The 23,121-nt window shown below is 35.1% G+C and overlaps 2 protein-coding genes and 1 pseudogene across 4 annotated transcripts; 1 reads left to right on the top strand and 2 right to left on the bottom strand.

Annotated features, from left to right (window-relative positions):
• LOC109325356 (endonuclease III homolog 1, chloroplastic-like) lies at nucleotides 504-5,027 on the bottom strand. Of its 2 annotated transcripts, XM_019557662.1 has the most exons (10): nucleotides 4,757-5,025; nucleotides 4,459-4,522; nucleotides 3,836-3,901; nucleotides 3,007-3,125; nucleotides 2,434-2,500; nucleotides 1,935-2,026; nucleotides 1,606-1,743; nucleotides 1,415-1,519; nucleotides 1,100-1,183; nucleotides 504-897 (listed from the first exon to the last, which is right to left on the bottom strand). In XM_019557662.1, the coding sequence occupies exons 1-10, from the start codon at nucleotides 5,018-5,020 to the stop codon at nucleotides 754-756; spliced, it is 1,143 nt and encodes a 380-aa protein (XP_019413207.1). In that variant the 5' UTR covers nucleotides 5,021-5,025; the 3' UTR covers nucleotides 504-753. The 2 variants fall into 2 exon arrangements, with proteins under 2 accessions (XP_019413207.1, XP_019413208.1); XM_019557663.1 differs by lacking the exons at nucleotides 504-897; nucleotides 1,100-1,183 and adding an exon at nucleotides 1,190-1,294 and having other exon boundaries at nucleotides 4,757-5,027.
• Nucleotides 5,855-14,087, top strand: LOC109363316 (annotated as a pseudogene).
• LOC109325492 (ATPase family AAA domain-containing protein At1g05910) lies at nucleotides 14,452-22,782 on the bottom strand. 2 transcript variants are annotated; one of them, XM_019557891.1, is made up of 11 exons: nucleotides 22,581-22,782; nucleotides 21,463-21,750; nucleotides 19,852-19,953; nucleotides 17,940-19,760; nucleotides 17,666-17,854; nucleotides 17,386-17,528; nucleotides 16,425-16,670; nucleotides 16,128-16,314; nucleotides 15,854-15,919; nucleotides 15,494-15,746; nucleotides 14,452-15,061 (listed from the first exon to the last, which is right to left on the bottom strand). In XM_019557891.1, the coding sequence occupies exons 2-11, from the start codon at nucleotides 21,682-21,684 to the stop codon at nucleotides 14,691-14,693; spliced, it is 3,600 nt and encodes a 1,199-aa protein (XP_019413436.1). In that variant the 5' UTR covers nucleotides 21,685-21,750; nucleotides 22,581-22,782; the 3' UTR covers nucleotides 14,452-14,690. The 2 variants fall into 2 exon arrangements, with proteins under 2 accessions (XP_019413436.1, XP_019413437.1); XM_019557892.1 differs by having other exon boundaries at nucleotides 21,463-21,768; nucleotides 22,581-22,768.

Below are 23,121 nucleotides of genomic sequence, written 5' to 3'. Positions count from 1 at the left end.
TTGTGAAATTTTGAATTAAAAATATCAAATTATATACTTTAACCAAGAAGGTGTTGATCTAGTGGGGTAAAGTTATAATTTCCCATGTCGAGTTTGATTTCCGAAATTGTATAAAAAGACTCCATTAAAAGAAATCTTCTACTAAGTTTAGTAATTTCTAATGATTGAATAAGATACTTTTGATAAAAATACAAGGACCTTATAAAAGTGAATAAAAATTTAGTTAATTAAGACAAGCATAATTGATTAGCTAAATGACCAATTGAATCACACTCAAAATTTTGTAACATTTTCACATGATTACTTGACAAATTACACTAAATATTCATGTGATATTCTATAAAAATATTTTTAAAAATAAACAAAATAACGCACATGTTAAATTTTTACTGGCTTAGAGGAGATAAGTTATCTCCTGATATGAGGAGATACATTATTCTCTATTTTTATTCCCTCTTCTATAAAAAAAAACTGTTTATTTGCGTAGAAATAGAAAATTTGCATAAAATAACATTTTTAATTACTTTAGTAAAATCAAACAACTAAGTAAAAACCAGGTCTATAGAGTGTTACTATCCAACGTTGAATAAGAATATATCTACAAAATATGCATCAGTGTGCAATATAAGGCCTAATGACTCTTACTAACAAGAGTATTTCTACAAAACATACACCATTGTGCAATGTAAGGCTGATAATAATTTGATCAGAGTTGCAATTTGCATATGTATCTGAATATGAGACTTAGTTTGGTTAAAGCTTCTTGTTGACTCTATTCTTTTTGGACTTGGAAGATGAGGCTGAGGTGTCTTTAAATGCCGCTGGGCACAACTCACTTACACTGCATTCTGCGCAGCGAGGTCGTAGCGGAGTACAAATCGTCTGTCCAAAACCCACCTGTTCATGATATAAGATGTAAGCAGAGAAAATGAAAAATTCATGTCATTGGTGGGCACATTTACACCAACCCTTGGCTATAAAATGTTTTACTATTATTGTACACTAATTTCCTATAATAACAAACTATTGAAGCATAACATCATAGTAAAATACAGTGATAAATTGTTTGAGTATGATTTGGACAATGAGTAGAACATACCAAAAGAGGATTTATTGGATCCCATTCTTCCTTTGGAAGCCACCGTTGCAGTGCCTCTCTTGTTTCTTCGGGTGTTGAAGTTTTCTACCAAATTCAAGAGGATTAGTAACTTTCAATAGTGATGATATGATAAGGACATTCTCACACTCTTATTTAGCATATCAATATTGATTGCGGATCAATGATAAAATATGCCTCGATAATAACAGAAAATAATTTGCATAATTTCTTCCGCTAGGAGTTGTGAGAACAAATAAATTGGTCAATGATGCTCCATACATAAAATGTGATGCCACAAACAAAATTTAAAGGAACCTGTTTTGTGCCTAATCTTGACACCCATCCAAGCCGATTGCAAATGCGGTGGACATGAGTATCCACACAAATCCCTTGGACATTGTTCCATCCAACATTCATAACCTGTAGTGCCACTAACAAAAGGGGCTTCAGAAAACTAAGGAGAAATACTGTTTGAATTAGAAAAGGTATTAGTCTAATATGCATACCAAATGAGCCATCTTAGGACCTATTCCTGGGAGTAAGAGTAGTTGCTCAAGTGAACTAGGTATGTCTCCATCATACTTCAAGAGACAAATATTTGCAATTTTTTTCAAATTAGTGGCTTTTCTTGTGTAGAACCCAACCTGGAAAAAAGAATTCCCGAAAGTAAGAAAATAGTTAATGCAGCACAAAACATATATAAAAATAACAGAAATTAACTTAATAACATACCGGAAGCTTCACAAGTATCTTCCTACTTGTCACTAGATCAAAATTATTTGAATAATTGAATCACAGGAAAGGCAATATCTATAAAAAGAAACAAGGAACATACAGGGTATATCAACTTTTTGATGGTTTCTTCATCAGCATCGTTCAATGCATCAGGAGTAAGCAGACCATTTTGAAGAAGACGTTGGATTGCTCCTATTCTTACAAACACACTTGTAAATAGAACAGTTTCATATCAAGGTGAACATATGAAACATTTTTTGAGCAACTATGAATCATATATATGATACAACAAGACAGACAGAGATGGTAAACCAAATAACTAACAAAATCCACTTCCAACAACCTAAACATGGTCATAGATGGTTTTTGTTTTTTATTTCCATTCGTTTGCATTTTGCAATCTCAATTATATTTTGGAAGTGACATAAATATATGTTTCCCCTATTGCAGGTGGTTAATGCTTCTAATCTCAAATTACAATAGGCAAGAGAGTGCATCTAGGTATTCGATCTAAAAAACGGAACATGTTTACTATCTTAGAATGCATCTCTAAAAAAAATACATGTTTACTATAAACCTCAGAAGGCATATGTACTCACCATGATTAACATGATCCTTGGTTTGGCTTGATAAAAGAGACGATACTAAGACAGCAAATCTTCTTTCCTAGTTAGAGACACATGGCAAATTTATTTTTATCATGCTTCATACTACAAAAAAACTGTCAATGTTGTGTGTGGTACTGTACATAGCCGGTCCTAAGCTCAAATGAAAAATAATAATGCTTCATACTACAACACACAGAAGTTAAAGCAATTACAATCCCTGATAACAGCAACAATACATAAAGAATAATATTAAAAAATATGGACTGAAGATCTTATGACAAGCCAACCAAATCAATATGAGGCTACAAAGAGGAGATTAGTTTGGCCATCATTAACTATTTATTGAATGAGCATTGCCCAAACTGGTTGATAGATGACTGTAGGTTTATGAAATCAACAGCTTTCATGATGCTTTTCCTTTTCTGCCCAAATGATCGTGTGCCAAGCCATACTCTAATGAATATATATTTTCTAATAACTTTTTCTTAAAAGCACCAAAACAGAAACGAACAGATAAATTTTGCGTATAGATCAGATTAATGGCAGTAGATCACGGAGTCAGACCTTAGGAGGTAAAGTAGCACCAGCTTTCTCACATCCCATAGTGTCTACTGGTGCATCTGCCGAGCCTCTCATTTTGCGAATCCCCTCAAGCACCTTTTCCCAGTGAGCAGGTGATTCACCTATATCGTGCATGAGCTAAATAATTTAAACTCCTAAAACTAATGATGCTTCCATGCTGTCAGTCAAAAACAGCTTGGAAGTATATCAGTTTCAAAGTAATATGGTGACCAAATGACAGAATTATTATGTCCACGCCTCCACGGTTACATGTAACACTTTAGTAAATGCATTGCTATGAAAAGTTCCATGAAATTTACCAACACATGGCACCTAAACCTGAATACATAGTAAACAAGGAGAGATGGACACTAACATAATAAAAATTCCAAAGTTCAACTAAATCTCTTGTTGAATTGATTGTGTTCACTAAAAACACATATTTTAATAGAAGAAATGATTTGTAAATAAAATACCTTGTTAATTAGTGAGTGAGAGCATGCTTGGCTTCATTAATTGTTACGGTTTGTAAATCACTTCATGTTAAATAAATACATGTAATACAATAGTTGGGGCAAATTCCTGGAATACAATAGTTGGGGCAATAAATACATGTAAATCACTTAATTGTTATGGTTTGTAAATCACTTAATGTTAAATCAATTGTTACGGTTAGTTATTAGTGAAAAATTGCTGAACTCAAAATCTCAGTTATAGGCCATAATTGTTGCCTTGGTCTCCTGCTCTAACAAATTTCAAAGCATTGTAGATTTCCCCCCTTCATATGCAAACATCTAAAACAATTGCAACTATATACTGTATTACTTCTTACCACTGAGTCTACAAGAATCAACTTCACTTTCCATCAGAGCCATGTCTGAGCCCACTGCCGATTTACCTAGAAAGAAAAACCACTTTATGAGAACTCAATACTATAATCAGAATAGGTGTGAACATGATAATGTATGGTATTCGTGGTGATTGACTACAAGGGCATGCACACTTGTAGCAATCTTGATTGGGTTAGAGCAACAATAGAAATTACCTTTTACATTATGAGACTAGGAACATATCAATATTTATTATTTATTTATTATTTATGAGCTTCTATCACAGTACAGCTAATAAAACAAGCACAAGCATTGATGATAGCTTTTTCCACCATTCCAAGCTCATTTTTCTGATCATATTCCTTTCCTGTTTTTGGTAATCCCATTATTTTTATAGCTTGCTATATTCAACAAAAAATAAGGTTCTCTGATTCACACGTCACAGTAGTAATTAATGGAACAATTCATTATAGTTCTTAGGAAGGACCACCATGGCAGCTATTTTGAAACTTAATTCACTAGCAGATAAAATATTACATTTTTACATAAATGGTTAAAGATATGTTCAGTGGAAAGAGGGAATAGCAGCACTGCATAGTGCAAAGTTTAGATAAGTGTTACTTACCAGATTGAGTCAATTGATTTTCCCCTTTGTATGCAAATTCTTCAATATCAGGTAGACCAACTTTCTGTGTTAAGGTTAAGTAACATAACCATCAGAAATTATTCATTTCATTTCAAGTTAAAATCTTTATAACAACAGAAAAATGGGAAAACTAAGAAATCACAAATTTGAATTGAAATGCATATAAAGTAAATGGACAAAACAATAGTATGCAAAATATGCAATATTCACAGTGGTTGAGACACCCATTGATCCATTTAAGGCTACAAGAGCAAAGAATGATGATAAAGATTCTAACTTTGTGGTGGTGGGTTGAGGAAAGATTGTCATTTTGTTGAATTTGCATAGTGATTTTGGGTCTCTTATTTCTTCTCCTTACAAAGACACGAAGTTGGGACATTGAAGAGTTTGAAGCTTCAACAACGGAAGAGGGTGTGTTGGTATTTGAAGGAAGAAGAGGTTCAGAGAAACATGGTGTTGATGTATGAGACATGAACACTCTTTGATTTTGATTTGGTCCAAACCAAAACCAACAAAGAGGGGTAGCGGAAACGATGAACATTTGATTTGGGAGTTGTAACTTGTAGCATGTCATATTCACTTTTTTTTTCCTTTTTTTTCAAATGATAAAAACAATTATTCATATTTTGTTTGTTTATTAATTATACATTTACTATTATCATTACAGAGATTTTTTAGGATTAAAGCAAGTAAATGAATTATCAAATATATAATTGGAAGAAAAAATTGTTAAAAGAAAAGAATCCAATCATTTTGTTAATTTATGTAAAAAAACTAAGCCAATTATAAAAGAATAATGAGAGTAGTTGATTATTGATTAATAAATAAATTTGTGGTGTTGTTAATGAGTATATAAGACACTATATTGAAAACTATATTTCACACTTTCTCTTAAAAAATAATGATTATGTCCAATCCAATTTAGATCAATATGATATCAGCAATTTAAAATTGATTTCTTCATAACATGCTAAACTATTATATAATTTTTAGACATATCAATGTGATAATGCATGATTATTATTACTGAAAAACTATAATTTCTAATTCAACATTTTCACTTCTGAACACCATTCCTAGTACCCTATAAGTCACTAATGAATGTTGTTTATTTTGGTTGATTCCTTTGAATCAGAGTCTGACATTTGCTTAAGAAACAAGCTTCTCCTTGCCAAGCTGGAATTTCACTTCTATATTTCAATTCAACTTTTCTTATTTTTTTATACAAAATATCTTAAATTTCCATACTTGTAATAACAATTCTGAAACGAAAGAATTTCTTTATTCCAGGTTCTAATTTGTTATATAAATCTTTTTGTCTCTTTGGTTTCATATTGTAACGTTTAACATAACATGCATATTATATTTACAGTCTCATTCAACCAAATAAGGCTGAAAAGTGTTGCCTTTTTATCAAACAACATAGTGTAGCATTTCTTCAACTACCAACATTTTCAGGTAAACCCTTCTCTCTCATTCTTTTGAGGGATGAAGCCCATTGTCATGAGTATAGGTAGAAACCTTTGTGAATCAATGTCTGTTAAAAAGTTTGTTTTTTTGGGATCATACAAAATCTATGTCTAATCAAACACCTTTTTATTTATTGATTAATTGATAACAGTTAGTTCAATCTATTTGGTCTTTTACCAAGGTATTCTCACAAGCATAGTCATGAGACTAAAATCACCTTAAAGTGAGGAAGGACTCTAGGATTTGAACCTTTTGCTTGGGTTGCAGTTTACTTTCACTAGGACCAAGCATTGTTGGTCATAATAGTTATTCAATTTGCCTAGGTTGTTGCTCTTTTGATTTTATTATATTTTACTTTTTTGGGGTCATGATCTCTTATTTTTCTTTACCTGTTCACCAATGCTCTCCCTTTGTGACTTCTAAAAATTGTCTTTCCCTCAATGCACTTTTTTGGGCATACTTGGCGATAAAGACTTGATTATTGTTGTACTTGATGATAAAGAAATGTGTGCATTTTCTTTGTAGTTTTTTCTTTTAATATAACTGTTTTTAAGAAATGTTGATGGTTTGTGTTTCTCTCCTTTGCACACACATGTGGAAAATCAAGTCAAGGACATAAAATGACTCATGCATTTGTTTTGAAAGCTTTTTCTGTTATTTTACTTTTATTGGTTCTTCTATGTATGTGGCAGCTGACAATCTGACATCACAAGGTTGAGTGGCCTTTAAAATCAAGGTATAGAACATGGCTCCATCGGATGTATGCCCGACCGAGGATGCAGTGCAGGCATTCTTAGAGCACTTGGTTGACCAATTGCTGCCTGCAAAATCATCTGTCCGAGATAAGCCCACGCCATCTCAACAGCAGTTAGTTGCAAAACAGGTGTCTTCATTTTTTGTATCTTTTTTACTTGCACTACAATCCAAAGATTATCCTATGCAATTAATTTTGACTCGCATCTAAGTTTTGCCCTTATGCTGTTTCTATTTCTGGTGCTTTTTTTAACCCTTGTTTGGAGGGATTATTGGAGATATTGAGTTAACAACATCCTAGAGATTTTTTTCCACTTTTATGGTTTTCTTTGTCTGCAAGGAAGATAGAATGCAATGTACTTATATATGTTCTTAACTCTTTAAACAACTAATATAGTTCCTATCATTAACCTTCACCATTTTTAATGAAACCTTGGTACTCTAAGTGGTAAATAACTATTTGGTATTCTTTCTTAATAAACAAGATATATATCAATGGCCTTGTGAAATGTTGAGAAGCCTGTGATGATTACATCTCATCCCATCAAAATCTCCATGCTATAATTTAATCAAATAAATAAACGAATCTGCGTTGCTCTTTTGAATTAAAATTTGCTTTAGTGGAATGTATACTGTGAAGGACTCCTTTATGTACCTTTCTCACCTTCTGGTGCATTTAGGTTTGGCCCCACAGAACTCATTTTTAATACCATTAAACTTACATTTATAGAAATACATGTAGAATGTATCATATTTTCTAGTACTAATTATTCTTTTTTTGGGGTTATTGGTGTTAGCTGCTTTCTGTTGTCTTACTGTACAACTACTACCACAGAAAACAGCATCCAGAGCTAGCATACTTGCCATTTAATGAATTCTGCAAGTTGGCCGTGGTTATGCGGCCAGTTTTGTTATCGTATATGTCATTCGTGCAAAAAATAAAGGAAAGTGATCTCACTGATTGGGAGAAGCAGCTATCATTAACAGAAAAAATGATTATCGATTCATGTGATATATGTAAATGTCTGGATGCATCAAAAAAAGTGCCTAACATAGAGGGGTGGCCCATTTCAAAAGTCGCTGTCCTCTTAATCAACAGTACAAAGGGAGTGCTGCTTTTTGTTGTTTGGTTCTATCACTAATGGGGTGTGGTGTGTTGTTGAAAAAGCTCTTGACGCTTCGAGCCGAAGTTCTGAAGTTACACCAGGAACAGAAAAAACATACATAAAGAAAAGAGTCAATAGAAAGCCTACAAAAGATGAATTAAATGCTGATGATTCTGGATTTCTGCAAGTTGGTTACTCTGCTGTAAAGGAGGCCACAGGTGATTTGCTTATTCTGCAGAAATATTGCCATTGCAATTGTTATGATTCTTCCAACACTTATTTCTATCTTCTTTGTTCTATTTAAAGAAATTCACATCTGATTTGCTGCTGTTAGTTATAATGTATTACTATATCGGTTTTAGTTTTAATAGGTGGTTTCTGATACATAAATAGTTGAATATGATTCTTGTTCTGCATATAGGTATCAATAACACTGATATTGCACTTTTGGAAAGCTACATTGTGTATTCTCAGAGCAAAGAAAAGGCAGCTTCTCGCTTTTATATAATGCAATGCTCCGAGTTGATCCATCAGAAGGTTATTCAAGTTCCTATAAAAGATATAATTGAAAGGTTTGTTTTAATTTCTATTGTTTTTCTATTAGATGATGGCTCAAATGTCAAGGGAAAATGCTAATTCTTTCACCAGTTTTTCCATTGATAGGAAAGTTGTGATTTTTGCATTCCGTCACTCACCTGGAGTCATCTTCTCTCTATCGTTTCAAAGTTAAATACGCCTGTTTTCATACTACACTCAACTACACATAATACCATTTAACTTCTGATATGAACTAGCTTTTAAATCTTCGATAATTAACTGGTTTAGTTACTTTTTCAATGTTGTCGTATTACTTTAGTAGTTTTTTCAGACATGTTTTTTTAAGGGCAGTACGGCTATTAGTTCGCCAGGATGTTACAATCTTATGATAAGAGTGTACCTGACAGGACATTGTACAATGATGTTTGCAGTAGGTAGAGGTGCACAATCTATTGCTCTTGAAGTAGTAGTTGTTTTCTGGATTTAATGCTCATATATTTTGTCCCTTGACTGTCAAATGATTGTTACCGAAGTAAAACTCAATTGTTAAAACATTTTGCATAAGCTTCTGAATAACATTTAATGTCTTCTCTCTTTGCATAGCTTGCGGGGTCCTTTGGTCAAGAAGAGTTGTGGTACTTGGATGATCACTCCAGTTGTCGATTACTTCCATGTTCTCCCATATTCTGAAGTAATCTTCGAGTGGATTTCTAGGTTGGTATAGTTTTCCTTTCTTAAAAAACGTGATTTTGTTTTATTTGGCATTAATTTGCATCCTATACTCCACAAATGATGGTATTGTGTTCATGCTTATCAAGTATGCTTCTTAACTCAAGTTCATATGTTTGCTATCCTATGAGTATAAAAAAATTATAACTAATGAAAACCAATTTTAGTATCTACAGTGTGCCTAAACCGTAAGCGAACCTAAAATAGTAATTTCAGTGGCAAGTCTCTATTGAGTCTGTTGTGGTTGTTTTACAATGTTAAGTATATGCTGTGGGATTTGCTCATGATCTGAATTATTCGAAGAACGTTTTGATTCTTGCATTCTCAAGCCATGATCCTATAGAATTTAAAGAGATGCTTTAGTGTTAAAACTCATTTTAAGGTTAATATGTTTGAGTTCCATATACTGATTCACCTTATTAATGAGAGTTGCACTTTCATGATCAAATGGTTTGCATAAATAGATTGCAGCTTATCCATACATTGTCTTTCTGTAGTTATTATTCATTTCATTTGATGTTTTCTTTGGCAATTATCTCCATATCACGAGGCTGACTATTCGTGTAATTATTCTACCGTGGCAGAGAAGCATTTTCAAATAGTTTACAACATTCATGCGTAACACGGAAAAATATAATGGACAGTCCTGAAGTGACAGAATCATATGAAAATGAGGACACATTTATTGCTCTTGATAGTAAGCCAAGCAGTTACAATATTGACTTGTTGAAGCAGGAAGAGAACAATGGAAGGTTTACACTTGGACTGTCTGATCATGTCAAGGATCGCCGTGATATAGATTTGGACAAATCCTCAATTTTAAAATCTCGAAAGAAAGAAAAATGCAGGTATATTCCCCATACTGAAAAACCTGGTGAAGATCAAGATAAAAACACTCCAATTGTGCAATATTGCTCAAATGGTTCTACAACTGCTGTGAAGGTTTGAAAGTTATATACTGAACTAAGCATATAATTTATTGCTTTCATTCTTAGAGCATGGTTGGATGTGCTTTTTCTAATTAAAAAATACTTCTTTGTATTTGTCTGTTTTGATGAGCTTTTTGCAAAATACAAAAAACAAAGCGCTTAAAAAGCTATTGCTGTGTTTTTTTTTCTAGCTAGCTTTTTCTGCTTCTGAAAAATGATATTTTTCAACGCGAAGAAGCTGTTCAGATATTCTTTCGGCGAAAATCTCCCTGACTAGTTTTAATAAATACCAACTCTTATCCTTCCCGCTTTTTCCTTCTCTGTTTTTCTGCATCAGCAGAACACAAGCCTGGTTCTTTCAACCAAGGACGCTTGTGCAGGCCGGAATGATGCACAACAATCCCACCAGCCACCATCACCCAAACCCTTTTCTGTCAATTATCATCAGGTTTGTGCTCTTTTAGAAAGCCTACAATGTAATTTCCAATAACATGCTACATTACAATCCTAGATGTAATATACTGCAAAGTTGGAGATGTATCCATATCATGTACATGCATAGCGTTTTGTAGCTACCATATTTAGCCTATTCAGGAATATTATTGCTGTGACCGGAATTGCAATCACTAGTGGAACAGATATGAACATACACACAATATTAGAACACCAGATATTATAAGAATCTCCCACAAGAACCCTCTGATGGAGAGGTACTACGCCACAATTGTGTTAACATTCTGAAACTGATGATTCACATATAAGGTCACAGAGCTTATATACTTCTGCACTTCTAACCAATTTACACGCAATTAGTTACATTAGTTTCTCTAACACACATGGATTGCTAAGATCAATCCCTATTAACAACATGTCAATGGTTGTAGTGAAAGCTTCTTTCTCATTTTCCTTCTCTGTTGTTCTGCAGCACCAGAGCACAAGCCTACCTCTTTCAGCCAAGGACGCTTGTGCTGGCCGGAATGAGGCACATCAATCCCACCAGCCACCATCACTCAGACCCCTTTCTGTAAATTTTCATCAGGTTTGTGATCTCTTAGATAACCTATTGTGTATACTATATAACAATATTGCAAAATCGGAGGTATTCATATCTTATAAGTGTATGCGTACCATATTTCGGCTCATTCAGGAATACTATTTTGGCAGATATGTGAAATATATATAGCAGCCACTTTACTCGCAAAGTAATTTTTGTCCATAACCATTTAATTTTGAATCATCTTATCAATTTAACTGCTATCCTTCATTCACTAGTTTATTTAATCCTGCACAAATATAACCAAGTAGTGTTATCTTAGTTGCATTTTGGGAATAGTCGTGGAATGTTGTGAATATGTTGCAAGTTGAATCTGGTATCAGTCGCGGTTGAAATCCGTGTTTGGGGTTCCCTAACTACAATATCAACATATGAACTAGTTATACTATTTAAATTGAGCAATATGTTTTGTATACTTCAAATTATTAAAAATTGCTTTTTATATGTTTCCAAAATGAGATGTATTCCAATGGTTATTATCACCATATTTATGGTTCTAAATGAGTTGCACCTCATTTAGCTGAATGTCATTGTCTTGCAGGGTGAGAAGGTTGATACAACAAAGATGCTTGTCCCTGTGGGTCGGCCGAACATTCTTGCTCCTTATGACATGAATTGTACCAAAAGGCACAATACCTCATCAGATGTCGAGAAACTCCAAGTTCTTTTAGATACTACGGGAAATTTATTATCACAAGCTGCCCTCTCCGCTCTTATGCGAAAGAGGAATGAGCTGGTAAAAAAATTTGATATCTTTTTCTAGTGATAATAATGTTTATACTTTATATTCATTAATCATTATCTGTAGCTATGCATAGACACCTAGAACACAAACATATATACTTGGCATTGTAGAAAATATGAACATGTTTATGTATAAGTAGCTTGACATAATCCATGCTGTATGCACAATAAGTTTGCTTATTACCAAAAACTTCGGTCGGCTAACATAAATTTTTACAATAAAATTAATGTGAAGCACATAGTACACAACATACATGCTTCCATGTCTTTCTGCCAAATGTTTTTCTCTTGTTAAAGCGAACTGTAGTTGGACCTGTTAAATATACAATATCACTCATATGCCTTCACTTAAAAGCTTAAGTTTTTGGAAGAGTTGGTTCTTGGCATGTTCCGATCCTTTGTAGGAACTACCGTAATAACGAACTTGAAAAATGAATTTGTTCATCATAAAGGGATTCGTTGTTCCTTGACTCTTCTCATAAGTGTTTTCAGCACAAGGCAGATGAGCCTGTGTATTGTTCATGCCTTCTACTAGTATCTAAGCTTTTCGAAGAGTCGGTTCATGCCAGAAGTCACAGGATCATTAAAATAATAGTCTGCCTCTTTCACCATTGACTGCTCCCTTAGTTGGACCTACTTTTCTGGTTTTCCTTAATTTTAAGGATTAGCTTTCTACTATATTTTGAATGCTGAAAACTGTGTTTGCATTTATCTTAGACTTAGTTTCTTTGTGCAGGCTCTTCAGCAGCGTGAGATAGAGGATGAGATTGTTATGTGTGATAAAACAATACAGAGACTGTTAACTGGTATGTTACCATGTTTTCCTTGCACCATTATTTATCATCTTTTTAATCCTTTAATAATGTACGGTCATGATGATTTTTTCTACTTGGCATAGAGCGTGTAACAACGATTGACTCGGTATAAATTCTGAATTATTCCTTTGCCATTTAGTCTTTTGTCCAAGTGAAAGATGAGCATCCATTGATTCTGGTTTTGTCTTCTTACAAAAGTAGATGAGGAAGATAACTTTGATTTAAAGATAGAATCCATTATAGAAGGCTGTAACGATATATGGGCAAAGAATCGAGAAAGGACGGTTGGACATCAGAGTTTATTACCTCCATGTACTAAGAGGAACAAATTGTCAGAGGCTGCTTTTATCATGCAAAGTCCATGCCAGGCAAGAGATGTTCTATTTACTCAGTTTGTGTTTGATAATTGAAATTGTGGTGCAATAAAACCATCACTTAATTCAAGGCATTTGAGTATAAGAGGATAAAATGTTCTACCACAGATATAATGCCTTATAATTTTATGCAGTGCTGTTCACAGAAGATCACATAATTGTCACAAATTTCTTGCAAGCATTGTTTCTAGTAGAGAGTTTCCTAGTATAATATTGATACTCGAATTAATTTTAAAACTGAACAGGTATTTATGTTGGGTATGAAATTGAATAGGTGCATCAGTTGAATAATGAAGTAGAAAGCTGGTTTGATTTTAGAGTAACTTATTCTTGATTTTGACATTGCCGCTCAGATAACATCATTCCTTGGGTTTATCATTATAATAACTAGAACTGGTTAACACTATTGATTTATGCAAAGCAACTTAGTTATTCATATTAGTTACCAACCTAGCTCTGTAATCCATTCTCTACACACACATATATATATTGTAACATGCCTTATTAATTAACAGGAACCATTCCCTTTGTCTTCATTGAAAACAAGTACTTAGCACATTGTTAATATCTTGCAGGAACTAGATGGTGTATGCCATGCAAACAATTGGGTCCTACCAACTTATCATTTATTTCAAAAAGATAGTAAGACTCTCTAATTTTGATGCTGAATTCTTTAGTGGCATTAATCCTTCAAATGAATTGTGCAATGCACTATGAACAACATACCTTGATTAAATATGAGATTTTGTAATATGTATATGTGAAAGTCTATCTTTTGAAGGTGGAGTCCATGCTGATGTAACTGTTAAAGGACTGGAGTTTGAGTGTTCTTGTCGGGGTAATGTGTGTTCCGGTCCTCGTGAAGCGAGAGAATCGGCTGCTGCTCAAATGTTGGCTAACTTGAGAAATATAGCAAAGCCAGTTCAGTAATGTTGGAAGCATGGAATGCCAAACATACATGAGAACGTGAAACAGTGATTTGTCAAACAATCTTATTAGTGTTGTATATGTGAATTCATTACTTTGCTCAGACTCAACTCTCTCATTAGTCCTTACTATTACTAGAAACATTTAACTTGGTTTAATTACTAGTACTATCTTACTCGTGTCAAAACATAGTTTTGTGCTACAACATCAACTCTGAATTAGTGTTGATTTTCACTTCCCAAAAAAGGTTGAATAAGATGCAAGGAACAATTATAATAGATGGACAACCTATGATAATAATTGCAAGGTCTGAATAATCCTACAAAGGTTCAGTATGGAGAAACTGCATAGCTATCATTTCTTTGTACAGCTTCCATCATGCGGTTAACATTTTTTATTTAAATGAATAATAAAATATTGAAATTTGCAAGCTAAAAATAGTCAACATATTTTGTTTGTGTATAAGTATTTGCATTAAAATAGGGTATGTTAGTGGTTGACATCAATTACAAGTTATGGCATTCTCTACATTTTCAAGCTCATGCTACATTTAGGCTTTAATCAAGTGGCCATGAACATTTAAGCCTAATATGTAATCCTACAATTACTCTTTCAGAATATACACATTTTTAAATTAGGAAAGGGGGGATAAGGAGAGCTTGTACTCAATCAAATAAATAGAGCATTAAAATTTGAAAATTTCCGACTTTACAGTAAAATCTTTCCTTTTTTGTTAATCATTGAAAGAGGGAAAGGAAAACCACACCCATCGGTCAGAAATTTGCATCATCCTCTACAAATTTCAACAAAAAATCCAACACCGAATGCTTAAGATCACCACTATTTCCTTTACCCTTGGCTTCAAACACGCCCTTCATAACTCTCATGTAGAGCCTTTCAAGTTGTGGAATGTTGTGATTCTCACTACGCTTAACAAAAAGCTCCTTCACAGAATCCACTTGCCTTGAAAATTCACCATCTTGCATTATGACATCTTCAAGGTTACCATCATCAGATTGGCTACTTGTGCAAGTTCCATGTGAATTTCCATCAACTAACACAGGTTCAATCCTTTCAGATTCTATGTTATTAGCCTGGTGCTCGTCTGCAGACTTTAACAGCACAGAATCTTCTTGTGACTTGTCTTCTGCCATTAAAACCCGATTTTGCAACAACTTTAAAATCAGCATTTAAATAAGGAATTTCAAGGTGAAAGGCATAAAAAGTGAACAAGAATTTGAAAAGTGGAAATTAAGCAACACCAGTACCATTGTTTTTATAAGAGCATTATCTATGCATATAAAATCAAGTGCATGACAAGCAAGACTGCATTGTGTTTATAAGTATAATCTATGCATGTACAATCAAGTGCATGCAGAGCAAAGACTTGAATTTTTATACATGCCTCACCCATGCTTATGACAAAGAACAATGCAGGTTAAAATATTCACCAAAGAATGATGGTAGCAAAAAATAATACCTTATGTATCAATGACACTTGAAGAAATCATTTGCATTACAACTGTATTACATTGAGAAAGAACATACACACACTGCATTGCAAAGGACATTATACCTGCTGCTTGTACAACATCAGTGTTCTTTTTAGTCCGCTTCAATGCTTCATAACTCCGGTCCACATTAACATCTGGTTGGACATTGCGAAGTCGAGCACTCATTCTAGTAGCAGTACCCAGCTGTACAACGGGAGTAGCAGGGAATGTAGAATCCCTTAATTCATCAGGCAAATTAGCTGGACCACCTTGGCTAGCAATCTTATCACAGTATGCTACCAGGGCTGGATCCATCTGTGACAGCATCCCATGCACCTGAGAAGGTAACAAGAAGAGCAGGATTGAGGAATACTTTTCAGATAATAGGCAACATCTAAAATACCCAACATAAAATAAAATTCAAGACAAGAAAGTCCATGCACCGCATCACGCAGCTCGCAAGCTCTACTGACAATCCTAGCGCCATTGTAGTCATCTCCATTGTAAGCCTGAGTTAAGGACAGAAAGAACAAGCATGTATAAGTTTTAAATATTGAAAGCACTGTAAAGCATTTTTAACCAATTTAGACCACCACTAATCGTACCTACTACCTAGTCATGGAATGATCATGCATTTTCAATATTGTCAAAATAATACATATTGGAACAGACCCAACCTAGCCAAAAATATAAAAAACTAAGGCAAAGGAAACATGCCTTAGCATTGGAAACAATAAGATCAATGTCCTGAAGGAATGCTGCACATGTAATATAGTGACCATTGTCAACATGCTGCAGCACAGTAGCCATGTCCATTGGGTTTTGTATAATCAAGCGATAATTAGGTGCATCTTCATCTGAGACTGGATAATGGAAGGCATTAAATCGCTTGTCATACAAAATCCTGCAATAAGGACACAAAACATTGAGGGATAAAGGCAGCATGCCCTTAAACAAAGCTGTTGATGCGCCAAGTGAAGCGAACAATTGTTCATTTTGCATAGGATGACATACCGGTTGCAAACATCTCTAAGGCACATTCGCAATCTTCGAAGTGCATGTTGTTCAGCCTCCACCTTTGCTTTTAGCTCAGATACCTTTGGACCACTAGCCAATTTTGGTGCCTTGGGAAGTTCTGGAATGCATCCTGTATCCTGGGATTTCTTGCTCATTCCCTCTAGCAGGACTGACATAACAGCTTCTATCATACGATCGAAAAACAAAGTCCTATCTTCGGTTGTTGGCAAGATCGCTTGATATCTATTCAAAGAAGAAATAGAGGGTGAGCATATAATTGCAAACAAATGCCAAGCATCAGAATTAAAGATTAATCAACCAAGATTCTTAGAAAATTTCAGCATTAACATTTGAACCTGCATTTACTCAAATACTTGTGGGAATAACCAACAAAAGAAACCATAGTGAAGACACAGGCACTTAATACTGATAGAAACCATTAGCATTTGCAATGCCATGAGATTTTTACCTATATCATCTGAAATACAATCAGCTAATGGTAGTGTAGATGTATGAGAATTTATTTGAAGGAAACTTCTGGTCTACTCTTGAAGAAATTATCATAAAAGGGTGGCCCAATGCACAAGGCTCCCACCTAGTGGGGTCTAAGGAAGGTAGATGCACGTAGCCTTGCACCCGCAAGCTGAGAGACCGTTTCCAGGTTTTGAACCCATGACAGGTCACAAGGCAATCGATGTGCCAAGGCTCACCCTCTTGAATAAACTATCAAAAAAACATAGGGAACTTGAACCAAAAAAGATTCTGCAGACACTTGCTGTGCATAAACAAACTTAGAAACTTCCTTTTTCTATTAAAAATCACATATCTTGTTGATTACTTGCGAATTCCACCATACAAAGCCACTCATTTAGAACAAAACCGAGTGTCCATCTAAAGAGTAATTATTGTTTCCTTGAAACATAAATCAATGAATTTCTGTAAATTAGATAAAACGTACATTGATCGATGAGGGAAAATTGAAGTTGGCACTTCCTCAACTTCAGCAAGTGCAACGGAGGATGTCCCAAGAAGTAGGATAGGTAAGTCAGATGGCAATTCTTCTAGTAAAGTCAGGAGAACAGCTCTGAGCTGTTCATGAGCCTGCATAATTGTTAAACCAATCAAAATTGGCAGAAAAACACAATATCAGAAACCTGTTTGACTGATGTATAAATTTTGAGCATGCAGAACAGTTGATTTAGCACACATATTCACAGATAACTACGACATGCACTCACAGTTTCCCACCAAACATCAAACTGTGGTAAATAGAGAATTGATGGTGTTGTTCTTCTAGCTTCACCAAATATATGCACCAATGCCTCCTCTGGTGTCTTTGCACTGGGATCCGCCAGGAGAGAAGGAAGTCCTAATGAATGTACAGGAAATTTTTCCAGTTCATGCAAGACCGCAGGCCCCAGATGATCCTGTTAAACTAGAGCAGTAAGTATATTCAGTCTTCATTTGTAATGAAAAAATTACATTGATATTAGAAGGTTCCAAGATAATTACCAGTCCAGTACCTTCACCGCCGCAGAGTAGAAGCCTAGGCCGATAGACGAGTGGAATTGCAGATCCATAAGAAAGCATTGAAAGTTTGGTCAACTCTGATGCAAGAGTAGCTGAAGGGAAAATATCGGATATAATATTCATGGCTTTCTCTAGATGCCTCTGAAGACATGGTTGAACAACTAGAGACAATGGCCTAGAGTGCACAATAGCTCCCCGATGTGCAGCAGGAGTAATTGTAGACATTGCTTCAATAAAATGATACTTATGTACTCTAACTGAATCAACATCTATGAGAAATTTGTCATCACTTGTATAAACCTGCGGATATTTTTGACGAAAAGCACGAATGGCAGCTTCTGTACAGAGAGCCTTTAGGTCAGCACCGCAATACCCTACACAACTAGCCGCAAGTTCCTTTTTCAGATCATTTGAAGGAGGGTGCATCCACTTACGAGTATGTATATCTAATATTTCAGCTCGTGCCTCACAACCAGGCAAGGAAAAGTTAAATTCACGATCAAATCTACCAGGGCGTCGTAAGGCTCCGTCAATAGCATCGATCCTGTTGGTAGCTCCAATTAAAACAACTTGTCCACGAGAATCAAGACCATCCATCAAAGCAAGCAAAGTGGACACAATGGAATTGTGAATTTGTTCCTGCTTGCTAGATCTCACAGGTGCAAGTCCATCTATTTCATCAAAGAAAATAATAGAAGGTTGATTTCTTTGAGCTTCTTCAAAGAGTAGTTTCAATTGTCTTTCAGCCTCACCAACCCACTTGCTTAGCACATCTGCTCCTTTGCGCATGTAAAAACTAACCTTCTGACCAGCTTTAGAAGCGGCACAAGCCAAAGCTCTTGCAATTAATGTTTTCCCAGTACCAGGGGGCCCACATAATAACACCCCCCTAGGAGGAGTAATGTGATAACTTGCAAAGAAATCTGGATATAGTAATGGAAAGAAAACCATTTCCTTTAAAGCATCAACATATTCAGAGAGCCCGCCTATATCAGAAAAACTGACACTGTCATCAACCTGTAAGGGTTGAATATCTGCCCCTCCCTTAGAGCTTGGTCCTGCAGTCTGAATCCCAGATGTCAGAGTAGTCAAAGAATCACCCTGATGACCCCAACCTGATGCAGCAAGATTTAATCCCCAAGATGTTGATCCATGCATGTCTAAGCCCCCAAAAGCCAAAGGAGGACCAGATCTGCTACCACTTCGACCCCATGGAATAGCAGGGCCTTGATCCAGCTCATCCACAAGAAGAGAGTCATCTGAATCTTCAGGCCTTGCTAAGCGGTGACGCTTATGAACTCGTGTTGAACCCTTCCTAACATCCCTGCTGACCTTGGTTCCCATACCTTGATGTAACACTCTTCGAGGGGATCTCGGCCGAGCCTTCCCCTCCTCCATAGAAAACCTGCGGACATCTGCACGATTTCGAAGATCATAGCGCCTTCTTCCATCTTGCTCTTCTTCACCCTCTTCATCATCACCATCTTCATCACCTTCATCCTCACCATCTTCACCCTCACCATCCCCTTCAATCTCATTTTGACCATCATCTGCGTCATTTTCTTCAACATCATTTCCATTTTCGGATTCATCTTGTTCACCCTTGTCTTCTGAAAGGTCTTGCTCATCATCTGATTCTAAAATCAATTGTTCTCTTGCAGCAGCCCTGGAACGGCGAGGTCGTAGGCCTTCACGTCGTGGTTCTGGTTTAGTCTGTACTGTTCTTTTGTGCTTTGTAGACATCAAATCATCCCGGGTGACACTATTTCTAACCCGGTTTCTTAACGTTCGATATTGGGGTCTCTGAAACATAGACATGGTTACATACTTTCATCCCAAATACATAGAACTCAAGCTTATCACCCAAAATGTTATAGAGTATATAAAACCTCACCATTAAGTCATCATCCTCGTGTCCAGAGCTGTCAGTGAAATCTTCAAGGTTTTTGTTAATCATTCTCTTCCTGGTGGAACGACGAAGGTTGGTAGAGCCAGACTGAGAGTAGAAACCCAGATAAGGGATTTAAATTATTTCATATGATAAACTAAGGAATTACTAGTCTGACCAATGTCAGCAAACGGTGTAATCATAAACAATGAATAAAATAAATGAGCAAGGAAAATAAGTAAAATCCATCATTGCTCTGTGCAGACTTTCAATAAACTATACCAATTCATCAATAAAAATTTGTTGCACAAGTCAAAGATGTCAACATAGTTACAAAACAAAAAAATCAGAGAAAAATAAAAAAAAACTGATGCATACAATATATCCAGTGAAGCATTGATGTTCTTCCTACATGTCAAACAACTTCTATAACTAAACAATTTATCCACATGCCCATAATAAATACACAGACAATTTTTAATATGCAAAACACACACATTTTCCAGCAGAAAGATGAGGGAACCTTTTCAAAACTATGGTAATAAAAAATACTTAACTAATAATTCGTATACGCTGTTCTGATTAAAGAAACAAACCAGTTCATCTTCCGATTTAGTTCTTTTCAGTACAAATACACAGAAATGATGACAACCAAGACTTATTCTGCTGGGATGGGATCAATCAAATTGTAGATATTCTTTTTTTGAATTTAAGGGCTGTGAAAGTGTGAATCAACAAAACGGAAGAAGGATATACATGTAAATGAGAAAGTTCCGAAGATCACAGCCAACAGTCAAACAAAGAACAAAGGGAAGAACCAAAGCTGCCAAATAAAAAATCATGTTCAGCAGATTCTCTACTATTAGAATTTCAAATTCAAAGAAAGGTAGAGTTCTAAGAAATATGAAAACCTAGCTAAGTATAAAAATGATAAATAGGAACTCAATGCAAAAATGAAAGCCGATACAAAGGCAGGAAAAGAACACATATAGAAGCACTTTAAGATGTAATTCTTTCACGATTGGATCAAATGCTTAATTTTTAACGATGACAATAATAAATGGAATGTAAAATGAAGATTAAACAATCAAAACAAGATATATAAAAAAGGACAGTCCACTGCAGGAGGCGCCAACCTAGTGGGGTCTGGACTCTGGAGAGGGTAGATGTGCACAGCCTTACCCAGCAAATAGAGGAGTGGTTTCCAACATTTGAACCCGTCGTCACTAAGCAACAACCTTACCAGAAAAGATATATAAAAAGGATGGTCAAATGTGCACAAGGCTCCCATCTAGTGAGTCTAGGTGGATAAATGTACACAATCATACCCTCGCAAAGTCACAAGCGAAGACGCTTTCTAGGACAAAAACAAGACATATAAATAAATAAAAAACAAAGGCATTGAGGAATTACAAGTGTCATTAATAATTCCATAGTAATTCATATAATCCATAAATTAACAACAAACAAGCCTTCTCCACTACGTGGCATCAGCAATCCATGTCATGCCTGACAATCTGATGAACCATATACAAAACCCATGCAATTTAAACAATAAAATAGACATCCTTATCATAAAATATGCTTCTTGAGTTTAGCTAAAATGCAAACTCTTACATTAGTATTTGAATCTTGCCCTCTGTGGTTCCCTGGACGCAACATCTTTGCAATCTGTGAAGCTGCTGTCCTTGTCTTGTTCTTGCTTTTCCTGGTGCGCCTAATATTGGAGTTGTAATATGAGAATGGTCGGCCATAAATGTTTGGCCGAGTCCTGATCCTATCACTTGTGCGCACCTGCCCTGAACCAGGGCCATCTTGGCTAGACCGTTTAGGATACATGAAACAGTGCTAACTTTTGTGACCAAAAAAATTACACAAACAACATATCACAATCAGCAGCTACACCTGCAGAAACAACAGAGTCTACAGCACTTAATTTTTTGTAAGACATGCACAGCAATGCATAAAAATATCATAAGCTAAACAAAAAACAGCATATTGTGAGGTTCACAGCGAGCTCATGCTTAACTAGATAAGAAATAACAACAGCAAAGTTGTTCTTCAATATTTTCTATTTTATTGAAGAGCTAAAGGACTTCATCGCATGTTCATGTTGAACCTTTCTAAACTTATAGCACTTAAAGGAACAACGAGTAGAATTTCAAATCCTTGTGCAACAAATATGTTGTTTATGTTCTATGGAACTTAGAGAAAATCAATGCATGTTCAAGATCACTTAGTAGGGTTTGGTAGACACATTAGAACTAGGTGAAACACAACATATGTGTTCCATTTTGTGTTCGGCACATAAGATTGAAGAATAAACATTTGGCTTAGCCGAAGGGATAGAACCAAAGTCGCCGTCTTCGGTCTGAATACAAAATGCTTCACTAGGTTTCTAAACAAGATAAATATGGAATCAAACATAAAATCATTTATCATATAATATCACATCATCAACATGGAATGTTTGCTAACCTAGAAAATCACATTTATCATAAAATATACTAATAAAAAGGCAAGGCACAGAAACCAGAAGCGTAAATAAAAATCAGTGAATAAAAACACTACTCAGTCAATTCCAGTCCAAAAAGCATAGTAAAAAACATGCTGTGAAGGAAAAAGAAAAAATGTCAAACGAAAACTTATATCAAGTTGCGAACAAAAAAAAATGAAAAAATAATAATAAAATAAGCGAAGTTTGTATGAAAATGAAGAAAAGAAGGATTAGAAACCTGATCGCGGAGAATGCATGAAGAATGAAGAGGTTAGGGTTTCAGAGAAGGTTATAAAGAAAAAAGAGATGTATAAGGAAGATAATGAAACGCGTCGTTTTGTGTTTCATAGGGTAAAACTTTTTATCACTCTCATCTTCTTCTTCTTTGTTCAATTCTTTATAATGGCTTTGTTTATTGTTCCTCTTGTTTCTCCATTCTGAAAACCGCCCAATGCTTTTTGTACTACTACTACGCTCTACAAACCCGGATTCAGATCCGTTAATAGACCCGACCCGTAAAGTCTATTTTTATTGGACCATTTGAAACAGAAGGCCCAAACGTTTTTCCAACATTTCAAGTATCAAATGATATTATATTTCAATTTTATCGTTAGAAAATTTGAAGTTATATATTATTTGTCAACGAGTACGGATGTTGGTTCAAGTTGTACATGTTTTATTTTGATTCTCCTTAAGCAAGGTTTTGGGTTTGAGTCATGTGTGAATAGAGGAAATATTCGTTGAGAGAGTTAGCCTCACATATATGCGGATGTTACTGA

Source organism: Lupinus angustifolius, chromosome LG13 (assembly GCF_001865875.1).
Source record: "Lupinus angustifolius cultivar Tanjil chromosome LG13, LupAngTanjil_v1.0, whole genome shotgun sequence".
NCBI classification, from domain to species: domain Eukaryota; kingdom Viridiplantae; phylum Streptophyta; class Magnoliopsida; order Fabales; family Fabaceae; genus Lupinus; species Lupinus angustifolius.
This window is presented reverse-complemented; position numbering and strand designations above follow the sequence as displayed.